The following is an 18,697-nucleotide window of genomic DNA, read 5'->3' on the forward strand; positions in this document are numbered from 1 at the left end:
ATGACAAAAAATGAAATAGGCTGGTGCAATCCAGCCCAAAAGAATGAAAGTGCTGCTATGTGTCTTTTGTAAATGTGTCCTATCAATTTAATTTTCATTATGATATTCTGGACAGAGTTTTGTTTTTACCTCAGCCTTAACTGGCACATTGTCATATCATGTCTATGGTCATATTTATACAGCAAGTAGGCCTATTGAATGTGTCAACATTTTTCTCTGAAAATATATTTCTAATAGAGCTATTGACATGAAATTTTCACCAGATGTCGGCAACAACCCAAGTAATGCACAGATACAAAGAAATCCATAAATTAAGCAATGTGTAATAAAGTGAAATGAACACATGAAGAAAATGAGGCGCAAAAAGGTATGGAAAGCCAAGAAAGCAGCTGGAGTCTGTCAGTATTTAGAAAGTAATCCTGTCCCTTATCAGTGCAAAGTATTATCAGCTGGTTTAGTCCAAACTGACGCCTATAAATAAAGGTTTCTCATCATGACTAAGGTGTCACACAAGAGGCAGGCGGTGCTACCCTCCGCCTGCTCCTGACAAACCAAGCGGAGGGCATAAATCCCACGTCTCCTGACAGACCAAGCGGAGGGCAGCCGTCCAACGCCCGTAGCCGCGCCCCCTGCCCCCTCCTCGGGAACTACTACCGGTCCCTGCTGCGGATGTGTGATGCAACCAGCTGTACCTACTACACATTTATTTTCCTGACGGTTCACAACAACTTTAGGATTTCACCAAGTCAATCCAGTGTTGGACGACGACAGCGCGACTTTTGTTTTTACTGCTCGCTGTTGTGTTTCCGGTTTCACTCGTCTCCGCTGGTTAACGTGAGCTGCTCGGTAACGTAGCGTAGCTCTCCTCGGCCGATGGGGTTTGTTTGTTTGACTCCTCTCTTCTTGTGAAGGATTATTCACTTCAACTCCCCTCTCTCTGTCTCTCTCTTTTCGTCTTTTCACACTTGTGAAGACACCAACTCGACCACTGGGCCTCCCTCCTCCTCCATGAGCGTGTTTTGAGGCGCTGGGTGCCGGCGGAGTTTCCCCCCACCTGTGCCTTCTTGTTCCCGGATCGATCTGTAAATGGCCACCGCTGCCCCCCCTCCGGTCCCCGGCTGCGGCTCCAGCTCCACCGCGGCCACGGACACCACCAGCCCCGGGTCCAGCAGCTCCAACGCGGCCGACAGCGGCAACCAGGACAGCACCTTTGAGTGCAACATATGTTTGGACACCGCTAAGGATGCAGTGATCAGCCTGTGTGGACACCTCTTCTGGTATGTCGTTGTTATGGTTACTGTCTGTCAGTGACTCTCTTTAAGTTTTGTATTTGTATTAATAGCCCACCTGGGTCAGGGCTTCAAGGCCACAGGCGATTAGAGAAGGAGTCCAGATCCTCAGCTTCAATGAGACTGGTTTCAGTCAAGATAATCTTAATAAACAGGAAGTGTATAGATTTATATGCTGACCACCACAAACAGCAGCACGACCAAGCTGCTGATATGAGGTTGGTGTTATCTGTAAGAGTGTAACAGTGTAAAGTTTAATCAGTCGTGTCAGTTGTGTTCAAAGGCCTGACCTGAGACATTTTACAGGGATGCATGCGTGCATCACATACTAGGTGGAAAAATAAAATAAAAAATGTGATTGACATCTAATACATAAACTATGAGCAGTAATCTAGAGTCAAAATCCCACTTTTTATTACAGGGACTACTTGGTCACACTTGCTATGATTAATCAGAATCGGAAATACTTTGTAAATTCCCTGAGGGAAATTGTTATGTAGCAGTTCTCCATTCACACATATATTTAAAAATAAATATATAACACAGTATGGCCTCCGGTATTCATAATATAAATATATCCAGTCAGTTATCAATAATATGTTAATAGTTAATATGTGAAAGCATTTAAGAGTTAATATATGTAGAATAGTCTGTAAAAAAAAACCAAGTGTGACACAGTACATGTTTAAGTAAACATGTTTTGATCTTATCAACTTGGTTTCATGGAAATTTTCCAGTTCCTGCAGCTCTTCAAAAGTAAATATCCAACTTTTCAGGTCATGTGTTTTTTCTTTAAAAGCTCCAGGTCTGATTTCATTGTGTCAGTTTATTTACTCATTTTCAAAGGGAAAGTTTTCTTGTGGTTTCCCCTCTCTAGTAGCTTAATTCATGCTCGTTGTTTGCTCCTGATGCCATTGCTAAAAGTAAATGTTGTATTTAGTGTTTCACTAATCAAATGTCCTCTTTGTCCCTTCATGTCAACTCTCATCAACCTTCGCATCTCCTTTCAATCAGCTGGCCTTGTTTGCATCAGGTAAGTTGAACCTACTTTTTGTTTTTGTTCCCTTTACATAATTTTAAATGCTAATAACATGTTATCTCTAAGAGGTCTTTAGTTAGCATCTTAACATGTCTTTGTCTTGACACAGTGGTTGGAGACCAGACCAAACAGACAAGTGTGTCCCGTGTGTAAGGCCGGCATCAGTCGAGACAAAGTTATTCCCTTATATGGACGAGGAAGCACAGGTCAACAGGACCCCAGGTTGGTAACTTGTGTGTAGTTGGCCTGACTCCAAACTTCACATATTATGTTTTCAGTATCAATCTTGAAATAATATTACTATGGTAAATCTTACATTGCAACATTTTTTTAAAGCAAAACTTCTGGTTGCATTTTTAAACTGTGGTTAAACTGGCTTTTTCTGATTGTTTTGCAGAGAAAGAACTCCTCCTCGACCTCAAGGGCAAAGGCCTGAGCCAGAAAACCGTGGTGTAAGTAGCCTACACCATAATAAACAAATGCATATGATTGCCTGATCCTGTAGCTTTAGTTTCTTCTGTAGTTTCTAACTGCATTGTCAGCTGTTAGGTAACATCACGCACTCATGATGAAACATTACACCTGATGATGTAGATGCTGTGGTGCAACCCTGTGCTTTATTCATTAACAAAAGGACATTTCCCACTGGGATCTATTAGATGCTAAGCGCTGAGTTGCAGAAACGTCTCTTGAGAATGACCTCAAATTGCACCGCACATTGCGTCACGTCTTGTCTGTCTCTGCTGTATATTTAGCTGTACCTCAGATAATGTGAAGACGTAGTTAAACATTTAAAAATGTTCATGTTTCACAGGGATTTCAGGGATTCGGCTTCGGAGATGGCGGTTTCCAAATGTCGTTTGGAATCGGTGCCTTTCCATTTGGTATTTTTGCTACAGCTTTTAACATCAACGATGGAAGACCTCCTCCAGGTATGTTTTAAACAGATGTTTTACACATCTCACCACGACCACTCTTTATCTTTTATCAATATCGTACTAAATAACCTGTTAAACTCTTTCCCAAACAGCAGCCCCCGGGACGCCACAACACATGGATGAACAGTTTCTGTCCCGACTCTTCCTGTTTGTCGCTCTGGTGATTATGTTTTGGCTGCTGATTGCATAAAAGTATTGAAAGCCAAAAGATTTGAGACACTAAGGCACATCTGTTTGAGACGTGATTATGCCTCAATACATGTTTTGGTTTCTTCTTCTTCTTTTTTTTTCCACCAAGCCATGTGAGATTTGAAGGAAGTAGGTTTAATATGAAATAAAGACATGTGCTAATGTAAGAAAAACAGCTTATAACAACCTGGGTTTTCATTCTCACATTTTTCCACATCAGATATTTTGACTTATCTTAGTAGCAAAAGTACAGGGATAAAAAATATTTATCATAATTCTGTTCTATTAACAGTTCATTTTATGATCTACACCTGTGCTTTTCCCTCGGTGACATGTCAAAATGTCTCCCATGATACAGGTTTATTAAACTGTTGCAAAAGATTCCTACTGAGTTACAAACACTGAATGTGAGCATGTGTTTCCTGCATGCTGTCTCTCTGTTCACTAATGTACTAAACAATGTTTTCTTTGTTTTTAATCGAGCTCTGTCTGAGCTTACAAATTTCACAACTCACCAAAATTCACCAAAACCATTCACATGCTTTGTGGAATCAAAACAATGTCAGTCATTGTCTCTTAACTTTAGATGAGATTTAAATCAACTGTATTGGTGCGTACTGTCCAAGCAGCTGAAGGAATAATTTATTAAAAAGTGTTCCTCTCAAAGTTTCAACATTTTATTTTGTTTAGTTTACCATAAGTCACTGTACTTAAATGTAAAATACTGTATTACAGAGTTAAAATGAGGATTGGTTAGTTAATATGAAACCATTTCTCTATATGTGAATTATTCTATTGACAGTAAAGCTATGTAAATAAAGATCTTACAGATCATCTGTTTTTTTTTCCCTATAAAAAGGTGTAAATCTATTAGGGCTTGATTCTCGCATAAGCCTTACCCATCCAATTAATATGCAAATAAAGACACCAGATCAAAGTGGTGAATATTTTAAATGACTTGCACAATACTGAGGTCTGTTTTGTTTTTAATTCTGAATTATTGTTTCACATGAAAAAAGGATGTACTTCAAATTCAACCACTTTGTGCTGTAAAAAAAAACAAAAACAAAAGAAAAATAGATATTTTGGCCATTTCATGGAAGAGGTTTATAGAAAAGAGAATAAAGTACAAAAAAACAGTCTGTTTGGCTTAGTCCTGTGTTTCTGACTCTGTCTGTTTGTCTTGGGATTCCGACTGCGTAACGTTGAATTCTGCTTCATACATGATTTGCTGGATCTTTATTTTCGTCTCGCACCTTTTCTGTGGAGCGAGTCGCTTCAGAGCTGGGACGAAGCTCAGCAGAAACAGTTCGTCCTCATCCCGCGACCGGGTGGGAAACGAGGTGCCATTGTCTTTGACCAGCCATTTTGTGGGCGATGTTGTACTTTGAGAAGAAGAGGGCGAAAGCGACTCTTGCATCTGGCGCCGTTTCCGGCCAGTTTTGCTGGCGGGGGTGATCTGTGAGCTCGAAGGCAACTTGGCCATTACAGCCAGCTGCGCCATCTGTGTGTCTTGAGACAGTGAAGGAAGCTGTGTTACAAATGTTACTTGCGACTTGAGGTCCGGCTGACTGATGGGGCCTTTCATGATGGACTGCGGTGCTTTGACCGCCTCGGACGACGCAGTGTCTCCCTCTGCACTGCCAGATTCGTTGTCAGGGTTGTCGTGGTCTTCGTCGTTGGCCCCGCAGAGGTCAGCAAGCCCACTTCTTGATCCGGTGAAGGGTGCAATAAAATTCATTAGTTGTCTGTATTTCCACCTGCTCTGTACAATCTCGCCTTGCTTCTTGCTTTTGAGCTCCATTCGGATTTCCTTCAAGTACCGGTCCCTCATGTTCTTCCATTTCCGTTTGCACTCCTCAGCTAGAAAGTAAAATATCAGAGTTTAAGGAGCAAGAAATCACACAGATCATATAAGCATTGCAGAGCAATGAGGAAAAACACAAAGCGACCTGGAAAAAGAGGTATTTATTATGGATGCAGTTTACTTTCTGACTAAATTATTTACTCAATTACTTGACTAATGCATTGCTTTATAAAATATCATAAAATTCACATCTTCAGCTTCTTTTGATGGTCCAGCATCCAAATATATTATATTTACTTTACATTAAGACACACATAAGCATAAAAATGTCACACAACTAAGACACTGAAACAGATCGATGCTTTAGGATTTGTCTGGAAGATGACTAAAATTATGAATTGCTGCTCTACAAAACTGCAAATTAATTTAGGTCCACAAATTAACCAAATTCTCCTGTCACTGTTACTATGTATCTACTTTTAGGCTATGACCACTACATTCAGTAAATTCTTTGTAAATGCAGTATTTGTGCCAGATCTGTTATGGTGGATTGCATCAAACAGTATATATGGCCAGGGAGTGAACTGTTAAACAGATTTTCAGTATTAAAGGAGAATGCAAATTAGGTAAAAATGGCCTCAATTATAAGACAAAGACGGACTGAAGCTAATTCAGTGTTTTTGTTGTTTTCGGTGCATCGGTGCTGAAGGTCACGTTTGGTTTGTCCGTGTTTAATGTCGCTCCATCAGTGACCTGAGTCTGTGCACCTGATCACATTTCAGGCGGAGGGCCTCCGTGTCCCCACGCCGACACGTTGTCCCCATGGTTGTCCCCACTCAGCCCACCGGGGCAGCACCGGGGCAGCACCGCCGCCGCCGCTTCCACGAGACTTCGAGAAGCTTCCGTTTCTTCGCCGCGTTAACGAGCGAAGAGCACGCGGCTCGGACGGTCAACCGAGCGATTCCGCGACGCTACGAGCACATTTCCTCCTCTTCCTCCTTCTCCGCCGCTGCCGTCGTGCCGTGTTGGCGGCGGCGCAGCAGCAGGAGCAGCGGTCGGACTCGGAGCCGGACCGTGTGGTTGTCTGTGGCGGTGATGTGCAGCGCGGCCTAGGCGCGAGAGCAGCGGCGGCGGCAGCTAACGTTACCGCTAGCACGGTGCGCGCGGCTGGCTGCAGCCCCCACGCCGCTACACTCGCGCTTTAAAAACAGTTTAAAACAAACCACAAACTGCTCACAAGAGACGAGTGAGACGCGCTTACTGCTGCACACGAGTGTGTTTTCTGATTTATGTCTGTTTGTCCGTCCACGCTGATTTCAGCTCAGCAAATATTAACTGACTGTAAAGTTGTGATTAACAAAAATAAATAAATAATAAACAACCAAATACTCACAGGGCAGACCAAGTACGATGCTGATGTTTCTCCAGGCGTTTGACCGACTTTCCGTGCAGCGGTAATTCGGCAAAGTGACATTGTACAGCTCTGGGTAATTAAATACGGCCAATATTAACTTATCGTCCATTTTGCCCTACCGTTGTGTCTGCTGCGCGGACGCGGAAGCGGCAGAGTCTTCTCCCGCCTTTTCCGCCCAGCTGCTCAGCTGCTGCTCCGCTGCAGCCAGTTATCGCGAGTGGCGAGTGGCGGGTTGTCTGTCTGCCGCGCTGCGCCGCTCCGCCGTGCAGCGGCGGCCGTGGCGGCCTGCCGGCACCAGGGGGCGCAGGACCGTCCTGCTCTACTGTGGTTGGAAACAAATAGGAACTTGTCATTATGAAATCCCAGTTATGACAGTTATGTAAATGTAATATAAATGTCAAAGTTATTTATTACCATTATTAATGGTGATATTGTCATTAACATAAAAATAAAAAAACCAAACCAGCTGAATCAACCCTTTAACTCAGCATGAGCAACACAACAATGTGCTTATGGAAACAGTCCAGCATTTTTTGGGTGTGATTTAAATGGCTTTAATTATATTTAACTAAAAACAGGTTGAAGAAGCTTGCAGGGAAGTGGGCTGAGTAAATATGGTGTTGATACCAAGTACAGCTTGATTTCAGTAACATAAATCTATTCAAATATCAAAACATATGGTCACAGTGAGTCCATCTCAGGCTGCAATGTGATAGATCCAAAAGATCCGTCACACCCTTTTCATGGAGAAAAAAACAAAAACATAATGTTTGTGTTTACGCAGCTTTCTGCAACCACAAAGTTGTTTTCTCAATTTATTTCCACTCCTCAGGGTATTGCTATCTGAAAAGTGTTTTCTGAAGCTTCAATAGTTCCTGTGTTTTCCTGCATTAAGTGTGGAGAGACCCAGAGAGGAAGGTTGATTTCCTCCATTTCCCGGTCACACAACTGCAATTTCCAATTTCCCAGGAGGTTTTGGGCTCTGGTCCAGCAGTAGGCAGAGACACCAAGCTTTTGCTGTGCAGGGTGCTCTGCTCATTAATCAAATCATCTGTGTATTTTCTATTCCTGCATTTGAATTGCAGTGATTTGAATTGTACCCTTTCTCTGACCTGCTAATTGAGTTTAATATTTCTGATATCAACACATGACCTAGAGAAGGCATCGCAGTCGATGATAATTACACTGGAAAGAGGACATTTCTGCATGATAACCAGATTGTATTTTCTGGAGCTAAGAGAGACACAGCACAATTAGACAGAAGCAACTGTAATTTCTTTTTCAGCCTGACATGGATCAGGCTTTTGTCTCTGAGCTGGTGTTTGCCTGACTTTATCACAGCAAAGCTTTTGTTTTTTAGGCATCATAAAACCAGATGTTGTTCAATACAACCATTTCGGGTGCACCACTATTGTTCAGTGAAAACTACTTTAAATTAAAGAGAGCAGCGCATGCAGCTCCTCAAAAATCGAGGAAACTATAACAACCACAGGGCAGCGGTGCTTTCTTCGACTTTACTTCTTGCACCAAATATTGCTTTTACAACAGCAAAATGAACTTTTATCATTCTAATCCCCAGTAATGAATTTTGAACTGCTTGAACCAGTGTGGATGTGGTACAATTCCTTCTTTTGAGAGCCACAATAACCACAGATAATGATCTCACATGCTCCTCAAACTACATGTCAACAATCTGGACGCTATTAAACCCAGGTGAAAAGGATGGGATGGTGTTTATTGTTATCTGTTTTCAAAAGCCCTTATAAGAGGAGCTTAAGACAGATTGTGGGAATCCATTAATTCGTGTATGAAATCACAGGATTTGTTGAGGGGGGATGAATTTAACCTGTAATGGCTTTACCTCAGATGTGCACATTGTCAGAGGAGTCAGACTGAAAAGACTGCACCACACAGATAATACACATGACGCATGATTGTGAATACAAACCACACGGACGGGGCTAAATTCCCTTTTCTGGATGTGTGTGCTTATCTGTTTGGAGTAGTACATACAAATCTATTAGTGGCAAAATGAGTCATTCATTCATCTGCAATTCGCTAATTACTGGGTGTAATTAGTATGTGTTGTTGTCGTCCGTGCAGCCACAACTTGTGTGATTTACTGAACATGTCTGCAAACTTGCACAAGATCATGTGTCGATAAAGCTAAATAGGAAAGTGACATTATGAAATAAATTTAAGAGCTAATCCCCAAGTTCAGTATACACAAGTCTCTGGCCACACCAGAAACGTTCATCTTTAAATCCAGGTTTCTAATACCAAGCAATCCCCTTTTCTCTAAAACCTCAACAATAAGGATCTTAGGAGCTCTCCACTTCTCATTTTATGCAGTGAAATCTGATTTCTTTTGGAGAAAGGAATGAGGCAAGATTAACTGAATCTGCCGTCCTCCCTAACCTCTTCACAAAACTGGCCAGATTAGCTAGGAATTAAGTTTCAACCGTTTTATGTGTCTGGTCCATAGGGGGGATTATAGTTTTACTATTTTTTTCACCTCCCAATTTCACTATAAGGGTCTGACACACTGTTGTAGAGAGGAGAAGGAGAAGAGGAGCTGAGCCACGAGCGCTTGAAAAGTGCTCTGTGTCAATATCCTGTGATCAGCATTGTTTGTGCTTCATTGGAATTTCTTTGGACATGGACGGACTGATCAGGATGGAGAGACAAAAGTTTCCTTTCACTATTGAAAACATCTTGAGCAAATATCCAAACAGTAACGGAGACAGACGGACATGTGGGACAAATGGTGCTGGACAACAAGAGAATAAGAGTCCTGTTGGAGAGCAGACAGAGACTGTTCATCACGCCTGTGTTTGCTGCTGCTACTGCTCCCACTGCGGAGACATATTCAGAGCCGACTTCATTCACGAAGGTAAGACCAAACCGTTGGTTCTGTTTGCACCTGCTAACAGTAATACTTCTTTTCCTTCCCTAACCTTCAAATTGGACTTCTTCCCTGCAGCCTGTCAGTATGGATGGGCCCCAGCGATGCTCTCCAACACGTGCAGGCTGGGGGAGGCTCGTCGAGAGGAGCAGTCACCTGGTCAGGTGCAGAGGAGAACCAGACGCCACCGCACCATCTTCACAGAGGAGCAGCTGGACGCACTGGAGGAGCTGTTCCTGCAGAACCAGTATCCAGATGTGAACACGCGAGAGAAACTAGCACAGCGCACTCACTTAAGAGAAGAGAGAGTAGAGGTAAGAGTGGTGTGCCACATTCAGCCTTTCAGGTCACTGCACGTCAAATCACATGAGATTGTTGCAGCTCTGAGTCAGTTGTTTTTTTGTTTTTCGTTTTACAAACTTTTTCTATATCATGAAAAAGCCGGTCTGTGAAATGTTTTTCTTCAAATCCTATGTTTTTATACTGTTCCATCCATTATGTATATGCCATGTTTTTCCATTCAGATGTAACATGTTTTTTGTATGTCAAAACGATTGAAGGACAAGAAATGAACATTTCCGAAAGTAGTGATACTGGAGGTTCTACACACCCATACGTTTGCACTAATGTGATACAATCATTATCTTTTTTGCAAATAAAATCTCTTAATAAATTTGTGCCCATTTTTTAAGTCTCTATCACAAATAGACATGACGATAATGTGAAGAAAACAAGATGTGGGTGTGTATTTTGGTCAGTTTAATGGGACCAAAATAGTATGTGGGGTTAGGTATCAATAAAATATTTCCAGTCAGTTTTGGGACCCAAACTTTAAACAAAATCTAAACCAGTACCACAACCACTTTCTTGGATTCTGTCTGATCTGACTTAGAATGACGCATTCAATAAATATTACCTGTTAACAAATAACCTATACTGAATGTGAATAAACAAATACAAATACATGCTAATTTAAATAGTGTGTATTAAATACTGTTTAAATGCTGCTAGTTATTATGTTTGACAACAGTGTCTAATGCTGTATCAATTACTTAAATGAGGATACATTGTCATGTATATTACGTTGAAAGTAAAGTATGTAAAACACTGAAACAATAAAATTAAAACCTATATGACTGACTAACTTTTTCTGTTAGGTTTGGTTTAAAAACCGAAGAGCAAAGTGGAGGCGACAGAAAAGACTATCATTTGGCGTGGGAAACGCAGAAAACTGACATTTGCTACGCGTATATGGACACCAGCACTGAAAGGAAAGTGTGTGTATGTGTGTGTGTGACAGGAAATTTGCTTGCTATTGTTACCAAATATAGGCCAGTAAATCTTCTTTTTTTCCCCCCAAAAAAATAAACAGACATGAAGCCTTTATGTCAGTCAAATCACTGTAGACAGTTTTGTAAGTGTGAAGCTGGTTGGCTGAGCACCTAATAAGCTATAACACTAGAAAGGTGAATCTTGAGTCTGTTAACAGATTGTTCTAGTTTGTACAAGTTGGGGGGAAAAGTGCCCTTCAACAAATAAAGTTCTTTTGAAATAAATGGTGGAACTTCATTTTTATGCAATCAATCAAATCAAACTAATTTATCACATGGCATTCAGTGAACACTGAAGTTAGAAATTAAATTATTATTATTTTTTATCTTTTTACAGCCTCAGGTCAACTGACAGATCTCCATATCACTTAGTCAATTACCAGTGGTTAGTCAGTCTGGACAGTGAGTGAATCCTCTGACCTATTTGAGCCTTTTCCAGCACACTCAGCATGTTAGGTAATGACGACAGTGAGTGGACTAATCCATAATGATGAAATCTAATTAGAGTACAACTGGTAGCCTAGAAATCCATTATAGGCTACCTGCCATACTGAATACAACAACAACAACAGTTTTGGTGCTGGAACTTCAGATGCTTTTGGGGAGCAACGAGCAAGTGAATCTCACCTAAAAACACTGACACACACAGAAATTAATTACACTGATAAAAAATTAAAGTTGTGGTTGGATATATAGGTTGATATATAGGCTATAGGCCTACTTGTGGGCCGACCTGGAAGTTTGCATCAACCTGTTTCCCTCGACAAAAAACAGTGACATCAGCAAAAGTTTATCATAGGCTTACTTACACAACTTGTTGAGCACTAGTCTTCACAAATGAACTGCCACCACAGAAGCCATGAGTAAAAAACATGTGTTTAGTAGGCTACAGACCGACTTTTAGCCATCTGACCCCAGAGTGATTGGGGAACCAGAAGTGCTAAAAAAAAAAAAAATTAAAAAAACTACTTTAAGGGATTTTTTTTTTTTACACTCATTGCTGTGGCATTTTATTATTGGTATGCTGAATTCAGAAATAGCTACGCTCCAGTTTTCACCATACAATTAATGCAACAAGCTTTTTTTTTGAGATGCTGTAAATTGCGTGGGCGGGGCGGGGCGGGGCGGGGCGCTCGTGAACATCCGCTGACGTACTTCTGATTGTACGGAAGTACGTCGTTTGTACGCTGCTGCTGCTGCTGCTGCTGCTGCTGTGTTGTGTTGTGACCGAAACTTAGCTAGCATCGCTGGTCAAAGCTGGTTTTATCCTCAGCTGTTCATATCTACAGTGTCTTGGATATTAATTTATACCTTAGTGGTGTTCCTCCAGTAGAAAAGCGACTCCTTCTTTCCTCCAAGTCGTGGTTTAGTGGCTGAGCGGTCGCCGTTAGCGGAGCCACAATGGAGGGCAGCGCCAGCGTGAGGAAGGCTCTGTCCGGGACCCTCGTCCCCTCGACGGTGACCACCGTGGCTCTGCGGCAGCAGCCCGAGGAGACGGACCCCGGCAAGATGAACAGAAATGTGCTCGATGAGGAGCAGTACATTGAGGTAATTACATGTTTTTGGTTTCACGTGGTAACACTGTTGTGGCCTTCATATGGTATCATACAGTTGGGAAGTTTGTAATCAAGTTATTGGGTTCAAAAAATATTATTTGCTCTGCTCTATTATACGGAAAGACAAGACTGTTGTTAATTAATAGTCATGTAGAGTATTTTGGACAAAGTGCTAAACCAGAAAAGGCCAGTGTCTCCTAAATCACAGTCAGAAGTTACGACACACGTAATTAATAACTCACTAACTCTTTTTTTTCTTCCATTATTATTAATGCGAACATGTCAGATTGAAACTTTGTTTGTTTTGTTTACTTCATTGTAAGACTGTTGCTCAGTGACTGACAGATTGTCAGAATAATTATGTACTGAGTGAGGGGCAGGCAATATAAGACATATATATATTATATATATATATATATACACCAGGGAATAAGAAAGTATTGTGTTTCAGGTTTCAGGATGTTTATAAGGAAAAGTGAGAGAGAAAGAAAGTAAAAACGAGCAGTTGTGTTGGCACCCCAGTCTGTTTTAATAGACTAGATAGAATAATCATGATAATTATTTACAGATTAGTTATTTATGATCAAAATTATTATTGGCCTGTTTTGTTTTAGGACATGAGTAAGTCAAGTAGTAACAGTCTATCTATCAGCGAGAAAGTGACACTTGCATAGTATTAAAGAACATGTCATTATTTCCCAAGTCAATTGTACCTACTTGTGTTCGTCTTACAGAGTTTGGAGAAGATTATCCAGAGGGATTTCTTCCCAGATGTGACAAAATTACAAGCACAGAAGGACTACCTGGAGGCAGAGGAAAGTGGAGACCTTGAGAGAATGAGAGAGATATCCATTCGATACGGGACATCTCTGACAAAATCAACCCCGCGATCCACTGCACCCTGTGAGTATTATTCAAACGTGGATTAAAAGGCTGGTTTAAGAAAATTTGTAGTCACCAGACATTTGATCTGGTTGCCATGGAGGTGCTTACAACTGTGTTTTCCATTTGTCCTCTCAGATGTCACCCCAGCTAGCTTCGAGACACCAGTGGGCTGCGCAGCGTCTCCGGCCTCTACTCGTGGCGGTAAATGTTTAGATAGGGGTAAGTAATTCATCTTTAAATTGAAGAGAAAGTAATTTAACATGCAGCTTTACCTTTGTGTGTTTACATGAGCTCACGGAACTGTATTACACCTTTTTACATCTTACTTAAAGAGGAACTATGCAGGATTTGTAGCTTAACTATGCTACAAATTTCCCCTTAAAAACAGCTTTGGAGTCATTGTGATGGTTTAATAAATGGCTTACTTGTTACGAGGGAGAATGGAGGATCTCTGCCTTCCACGTGCCTGTCACTTCTTGCGTCTCTTGGCTGAAAACCAACCTGATCAGAGCCGCCGCCCCGATGTCCCAGCTCTCATCTCTGCGGCACAAACACACCCCATAACCTGTAATTTCTTGTTTATGACAGATAAGACTACACACAACATGACAGATAAGACTACACACATATACACGTCGTAACATCGTATAATATGATATATAGCGTTATCTACCGCTCTATTGATTGCCATTCTCGCCAGCTTCGTTGTAAACAAATGCACATGGCCGAGGGGAGGGTTAGCAAAACAGCAGAAAAATGACCGGACTTACAAAGTTCCTCTTTAAATAATTTCACGTACTGTATGATTCTTCTCTTCTCTTAGTCATATTAATGGATATATCTGACTGTAATAAATTGATATGTAGGGGCTTAACAGTAATTTAATCGTGTATCTGTCTTTCTTTTGTTTTTTAGAGAGCAAAGATGAAGACAAGGAAGAGAAAGAGCTGCCCGCTCTGGATCGTTTCCTCGCTAAGAATACCAGTGAGGATAACGCATCGTTTGAACAGATAATGGATCTGGCAAAAGACAAGGAGAAACTGAGGCATGCCTGGTTATATGAGGCTGAGGCTGAATTCAAGCAGGTAAGCATGTGCAGTGCAGGTTTTACTTTAATTCAAAGCAAATGCAAAAGGATTATTTACATTACAGCTGACTGTTTTTAGTGAAATCTTATTTCAAGTAGTTTGGCTGTGGCTTAATTGTTGATTAAAAGAATTTTTCCTGGTTTACCAAACAGCTTAAACTGACAGATGATGATTTTGCACACCCTCAGACAACAGTAAAAACAATCATAAACACTGATATTTTTCAGCGCCATGAGGAGAACCTAGCTTTACCATCGATGGAGAAGGCAGCACTCGAATGTGTGAAAGCTGGATTGGAGACATGGGAGTACAAAGCAAAGAACGCCTTGATGTATTATCCAGAGGGTAAGATATATATATATATACAGTATATTAAAAAGAAATCCTCAGTATTGATCACATATGGCTCAATATTTAAATGTATTTGTTTTTCACATTTTCCAATGAAGGTGTTAAAGACGACGATGCTGTCTTTAAGAAACCAAGAGAGGTGGTTCACAAGAATACGCGCTTTGTTGGGGACCCATTCAGCAAAGCTCTAAACAAAAGCCAGATTCAACAGGCTGCCGCTCTAAATGCACAGGTAATAAATAAGGAATGATGTTAAATAAGCAATGATGTTGCATTTTGCCTGAATGTGCTCCATACTTTTGAAGTGTAGTGCTGCTGAGGTTAATTTTGTGTGTGTATGTGTGTCCAGTTCAAACAGGGTAAAGTCGGCCCCGATGGGAAGGAGCTCATCCCCCATGAATCTCCCACAGTGAATGGATATGGTTTTGAAAGAACGCCTTCCCCTGCACCTGGTAAGTTGGTGTTAAAAATCCTCCTCCACCCTCCTGGTAACTTTTTCAACATGGTATAGATTCCTAAAAGCTGTTTTCATCCTCTCAGGTGTAGCTGAGTCCCCTCTGATGACGTGGGGTGAGATCGAGAGTACCCCGTTCCGTCTGGATGGATCCGACACCCCATACGTTGAGAGGAACCACGGCCCATCGTTTAAGGTGCTGAACTTTCAGTGGTAGCTGCTCCAAGGCTTTGTTCAATCAAAATGGGCTTCTATACTTGTCTTTGTTAAGTTGTAAAATATTGACAGGTTACATTTTGTTTCATGTAGATTCCAGAGCCAGGACGGCGTGAGAGGTTGGGTTTAAAGATGGCTAACGAAGCTGCAGCTAAAAACCGTGCAAAGAAACAGGAGGCATTGCGTAAAGTCACAGAGAACCTTGCAAGGTAATAACATTAAACTTTTTACACTTGATCTGCTCCTACAGGTAATACAATGAGAATTTACTACTGTTATGTACTCACCAAGCACCTCATCTTGTGTTTTGCAGTCTTACACCTAAAGGTTTGAGCCCAGCCCTCACCCCGGCCCTGCAGAGGCTCGTCAACCGGACATCCAGCAAATACACGGACAAAGCACTGAGAGCAAGTTACACCCCATCACCCTCACACAGGCTCATCGGCTGCAAGTCTCCCTTCGGTGGCCCGTCCACTCCCTCGGGAACGCCGACGTCGACGCCAAACAAAGCCAAGACCCCAAGCTCACAGGACCTTACGTCACTCACAGACGATCTGTTGCAGCTTCCCAAGAGACGAAAAGCCTCAGACTTTTTCTAAGCAAGAGGAGTTGCTCTCGACTGGAATTGTACAAAAGAGTTATAATAATGTGGATAACTTTATATATAAAATCTCCAGAATCTGTTTTTGTCAGATTAAAGAGCACAACTTTCCACTAGATAATTGTATAAGGAAATGTACATAGAACTGAACATTTTTTTAGGGATTAATTTGTTACATTTTTGTGCAGATGAGTTAGTGTAGCTCAGTGAAATATGGTGTCCAAACAAATCTGCTGCTTGGTGGACAGTTCTCCTACGGTGTCATGTTTGTAGAGAGCAAAGTTGATCTTGACAGAAAAATTCACACATTATACAGTCTGCCTAAAAAGCATTGAGCATACAAATAAAGGTTTTTTTTTTCACCTGAAACAAATGAGAGTTGTATTAATAGTTATAATTATAGTTATATCAAGTGTGTACATGTGGATATGAGGAGTTGGTTGTTCTGGCTGGTACTCAAGGAAACTAAACTGAACAAGCCTGTTACCTTATACTCCTCAGTCATTGTTAGGCCTGGATTAGAGACCGTTCTACTGTCCCACACGGCGCTGAATGTGCTAGTAGGCAGTGTTGACCTTTGACACTGTGAAGTTGCTCTGGGTGAAGAGCAGATATTTCCTCTATAAGGGGACCACTTGAATACAACAGATATCCATGTTTGACCAACTGAGACCCAGTCCAATATGTTCCCACCAAACCCATACAGACTTATTTAACATAACCTGGTAAGTGGTTGAGTGTGAGAGGCTGCAGCCAGGGGCTCATGTTAGAAAGAGGAATGAGACAGCACTTTGTGACATATCACATGATATATGTTGCATACAAAAGCAGGTTTGGGACTTTTGATTTTACATTCTTTATTCCCTCTCTTCACTCCCTTTTTGTAAATAAGATAACGATGTGATCAGCCCTGATGAAAGCAGATATGGAATTTATCATCGTGTAGGACAGCTGTGGCTCTGAATCACCACTGAGCTCTGTTTTTACATGTGGAAGTGTTTTTCTTCTCTTCTATCTTATGTCCTCTGTTTTATGGTTGTTGTTTTTTCTGATTTTTTTTCTTTTTTTTCTTTTGGCGTTTCTGGAGGTCTGTGGGCGACCATGGTAACCCTGTGTTTGAATTTCTATTGCTATGAATTTTGATTCCCAGGCAAAATTTGGAGACTTTTTCACTTGGGAAAGTGTCTTCATGTTTTCATGGTTTAACACTGGGACAGCAGGGGGAAGTCCTCATGGACTAACTTGGAACATGCCTCCAAGTCTGTTAGGGTGGACACTGGGATTGGGCCAAAGGTACACTCATTCAAAGGCATTGGTCATTTTTCCACTCGGGTTTGGACCAAAGCAAACAAACCATAGCTGTACCTTCACCTTAAGCGTGTAGCAGTGGATACAGTTTACATAAAAAAACACTGAATAGGTTAGATTGAAGCAGACTTTATACCCATAAAACAGAGTTAATGCAAACCAGTGTTGTTATGTATAGACAAGACGTGTCTATGTAAATGTGTGTGTATGGAAACCCTTTGTCCCCCTCTTCTTTGTTGAGCTCACTGGTCTGGATGGTTTCACAGTCAAATTCCACTCTCTTGTGTTCCTTCCTTTTTGCACTCTTCTTTTCCTTCATTTTGGGTCTCATGGTTTCTAGACAAAAAATAAATGCTAACACAACACAAGAGACAGTAATAAAAAAGATATTGCCTCATTCAGTTGAAGTGTTGAATGACATCTATCTGATAAATCCTTACAGAAAATATTGATTTGGAATGACACCTCGACTATGTGTTAAAGCCTATGTGTTAAAGGAGAAACACCCTGAAACTTGGATTAAATTATTTGATTTGGTAGTTCATAGATAGGAATATCAAAAACTGGAAACGACTGGAAAATAAGTGCATCAGGTGAGTTTCATTATGCTCCACACAATCCTATTATTCATCCCTTTTCCTGCATGGGGAGCAGGATTAGTTAGATACTAAATAACTATATAATAAACATATACATACAATACAATCAGTTCACATGAGGACACAAAAATCTAAGAGCACATTCAGTGTGGGTGCCAGATCCCAAAACTGTTCAACTGAATAATGACTCATCAGATCATTATCCCCAGGGCAATCAGGCTACACGACTCACTAATGTTGTATGTATTTTATGCACTTTGTTTTTAATATACTCTTTTTTTCTTACACACCTTTTTAGCCACCAGTATTAGCAAGCATTTTTATTTTTAAAGGTGCTGTTTGTTTGCTATTCTGTCTATTGTCGTGTTGTTTGAATGTATGGGCTGCTGGCATCAGGAATTTCCTTACGGATAAATAAAGCTTATTCAATTCAATTCAATTCAAAATAATGGAAATCCTTGATCTCCTTTTGTTCTTTGTCATTCACTGTTGCATAGACACAAGCGCGACAGCGGTGCTCAGGGAGTCTCTACAGAAACACTATTGTGTTTGAGTTCAATTTCTGTTACCTAGGCAACGGAGCCCCGAGAGTACTAATCAAAAACAGAACTCGAAACCAAGTTTTCTCGTCCAATCAGATGCCCGTCGTGTTTTGATTGACGTTCCTTTGAACCAATCGCGTTTATCGGTCGACTGGGAGTTGGCAACGTTCCTGCCTTCTCAGGTT

At 41.2% G+C, this 18,697-nt stretch overlaps 4 protein-coding genes across 6 annotated transcripts; 3 read left to right on the forward strand and 1 right to left on the reverse strand.

Annotated features, from left to right (window-relative positions):
* Positions 1–646: 646 nt before the first annotated feature.
* rnf185 (ring finger protein 185) lies at positions 647–4,597 on the forward strand. 3 transcript variants are annotated; one of them, XM_085793484.1, is made up of 7 exons: positions 651–846; positions 974–1,277; positions 2,304–2,322; positions 2,438–2,550; positions 2,726–2,780; positions 3,143–3,260; positions 3,359–4,597. In XM_085793484.1, exons 2-7 carry the CDS (start codon positions 1,087–1,089, stop codon positions 3,454–3,456), a joined length of 594 nt encoding a protein of 197 aa, XP_085649610.1. In that variant the 5' UTR covers positions 651–846; positions 974–1,086; the 3' UTR covers positions 3,457–4,597. The 3 variants fall into 3 exon arrangements, with proteins under 3 accessions (XP_085649611.1, XP_085649610.1, XP_085649609.1); XM_085793485.1 differs by having other exon boundaries at positions 647–1,277; positions 3,362–4,597; XM_085793483.1 differs by having other exon boundaries at positions 653–1,277.
* Positions 4,537–6,998, reverse strand: LOC146977336 (uncharacterized). Its single transcript, XM_085793482.1, has 2 exons — positions 6,656–6,998; positions 4,537–5,318 (listed from the first exon to the last, which is right to left on the reverse strand). The coding sequence occupies exons 1-2, from the start codon at positions 6,783–6,785 to the stop codon at positions 4,606–4,608; spliced, it is 843 nt and encodes a 280-aa protein (XP_085649608.1). The 5' UTR covers positions 6,786–6,998; the 3' UTR covers positions 4,537–4,605.
* Positions 6,999–9,265: 2,267 nt separating this feature from the next.
* LOC146977337 (homeobox protein goosecoid-2) lies at positions 9,266–10,822 on the forward strand. Its single transcript, XM_085793486.1, has 2 exons — positions 9,266–9,895; positions 10,739–10,822. The coding sequence occupies exons 1-2, from the start codon at positions 9,335–9,337 to the stop codon at positions 10,814–10,816; spliced, it is 639 nt and encodes a 212-aa protein (XP_085649612.1). The 5' UTR covers positions 9,266–9,334; the 3' UTR covers positions 10,817–10,822.
* Positions 10,823–12,059: 1,237 nt separating this feature from the next.
* On the forward strand, positions 12,060–16,288 carry ess2 (ess-2 spliceosome associated protein). Its single transcript, XM_085793492.1, has 10 exons — positions 12,060–12,460; positions 13,203–13,371; positions 13,489–13,572; positions 14,269–14,438; positions 14,669–14,786; positions 14,891–15,024; positions 15,142–15,244; positions 15,333–15,442; positions 15,556–15,671; positions 15,776–16,288. Exons 1-10 carry the CDS (start codon positions 12,314–12,316, stop codon positions 16,059–16,061), a joined length of 1,437 nt encoding a protein of 478 aa, XP_085649618.1. The 5' UTR covers positions 12,060–12,313; the 3' UTR covers positions 16,062–16,288.
* Positions 16,289–18,697: the final 2,409 nt, after the last annotated feature.

The sequence above is a fragment of the Trachurus japonicus genome, chromosome 12 (genome assembly GCF_045865225.1).
Source record: "Trachurus japonicus isolate A0001 chromosome 12, Traja_1.0".
NCBI classification, from domain to species: Eukaryota; Metazoa; Chordata; class Actinopteri; order Carangiformes; family Carangidae; genus Trachurus; species Trachurus japonicus.

Coding starts and splice junctions, on each gene's coding strand:
- rnf185 (XM_085793484.1), top strand. CDS start 1,087: ATGGCCACCGCTGCCCCCCCTCCGGTCCCCGGCTGCGGCTCCAGCTCC. Junction 2,781..3,142: donor CTGAGCCAGAAAACCGTGGT/GTAAGTAGCCTA, acceptor CATGTTTCACAG/GGATTTCAGGGATTCGGCTT. Junction 3,261..3,358: donor CGATGGAAGACCTCCTCCAG/GTATGTTTTAAA, acceptor TTTCCCAAACAG/CAGCCCCCGGGACGCCACAA.
- LOC146977336 (XM_085793482.1), bottom strand. CDS start 6,785: ATGGACGATAAGTTAATATTGGCCGTATTTAATTACCCAGAGCTGTAC. Junction 5,319..6,655: donor CATCGTACTTGGTCTGCCCT/GTGAGTATTTGG, acceptor TTTACTTTCTAG/CTGAGGAGTGCAAACGGAAA.
- LOC146977337 (XM_085793486.1), top strand. CDS start 9,335: ATGGACGGACTGATCAGGATGGAGAGACAAAAGTTTCCTTTCACTATT. Junction 9,896..10,738: donor TAAGAGAAGAGAGAGTAGAG/GTAAGAGTGGTG, acceptor TTTTTCTGTTAG/GTTTGGTTTAAAAACCGAAG.
- ess2 (XM_085793492.1), top strand. CDS start 12,314: ATGGAGGGCAGCGCCAGCGTGAGGAAGGCTCTGTCCGGGACCCTCGTC. Junction 13,573..14,268: donor CGGTAAATGTTTAGATAGGG/GTAAGTAATTCA, acceptor TTTGTTTTTTAG/AGAGCAAAGATGAAGACAAG. Junction 14,787..14,890: donor CTTGATGTATTATCCAGAGG/GTAAGATATATA, acceptor TTTCCAATGAAG/GTGTTAAAGACGACGATGCT.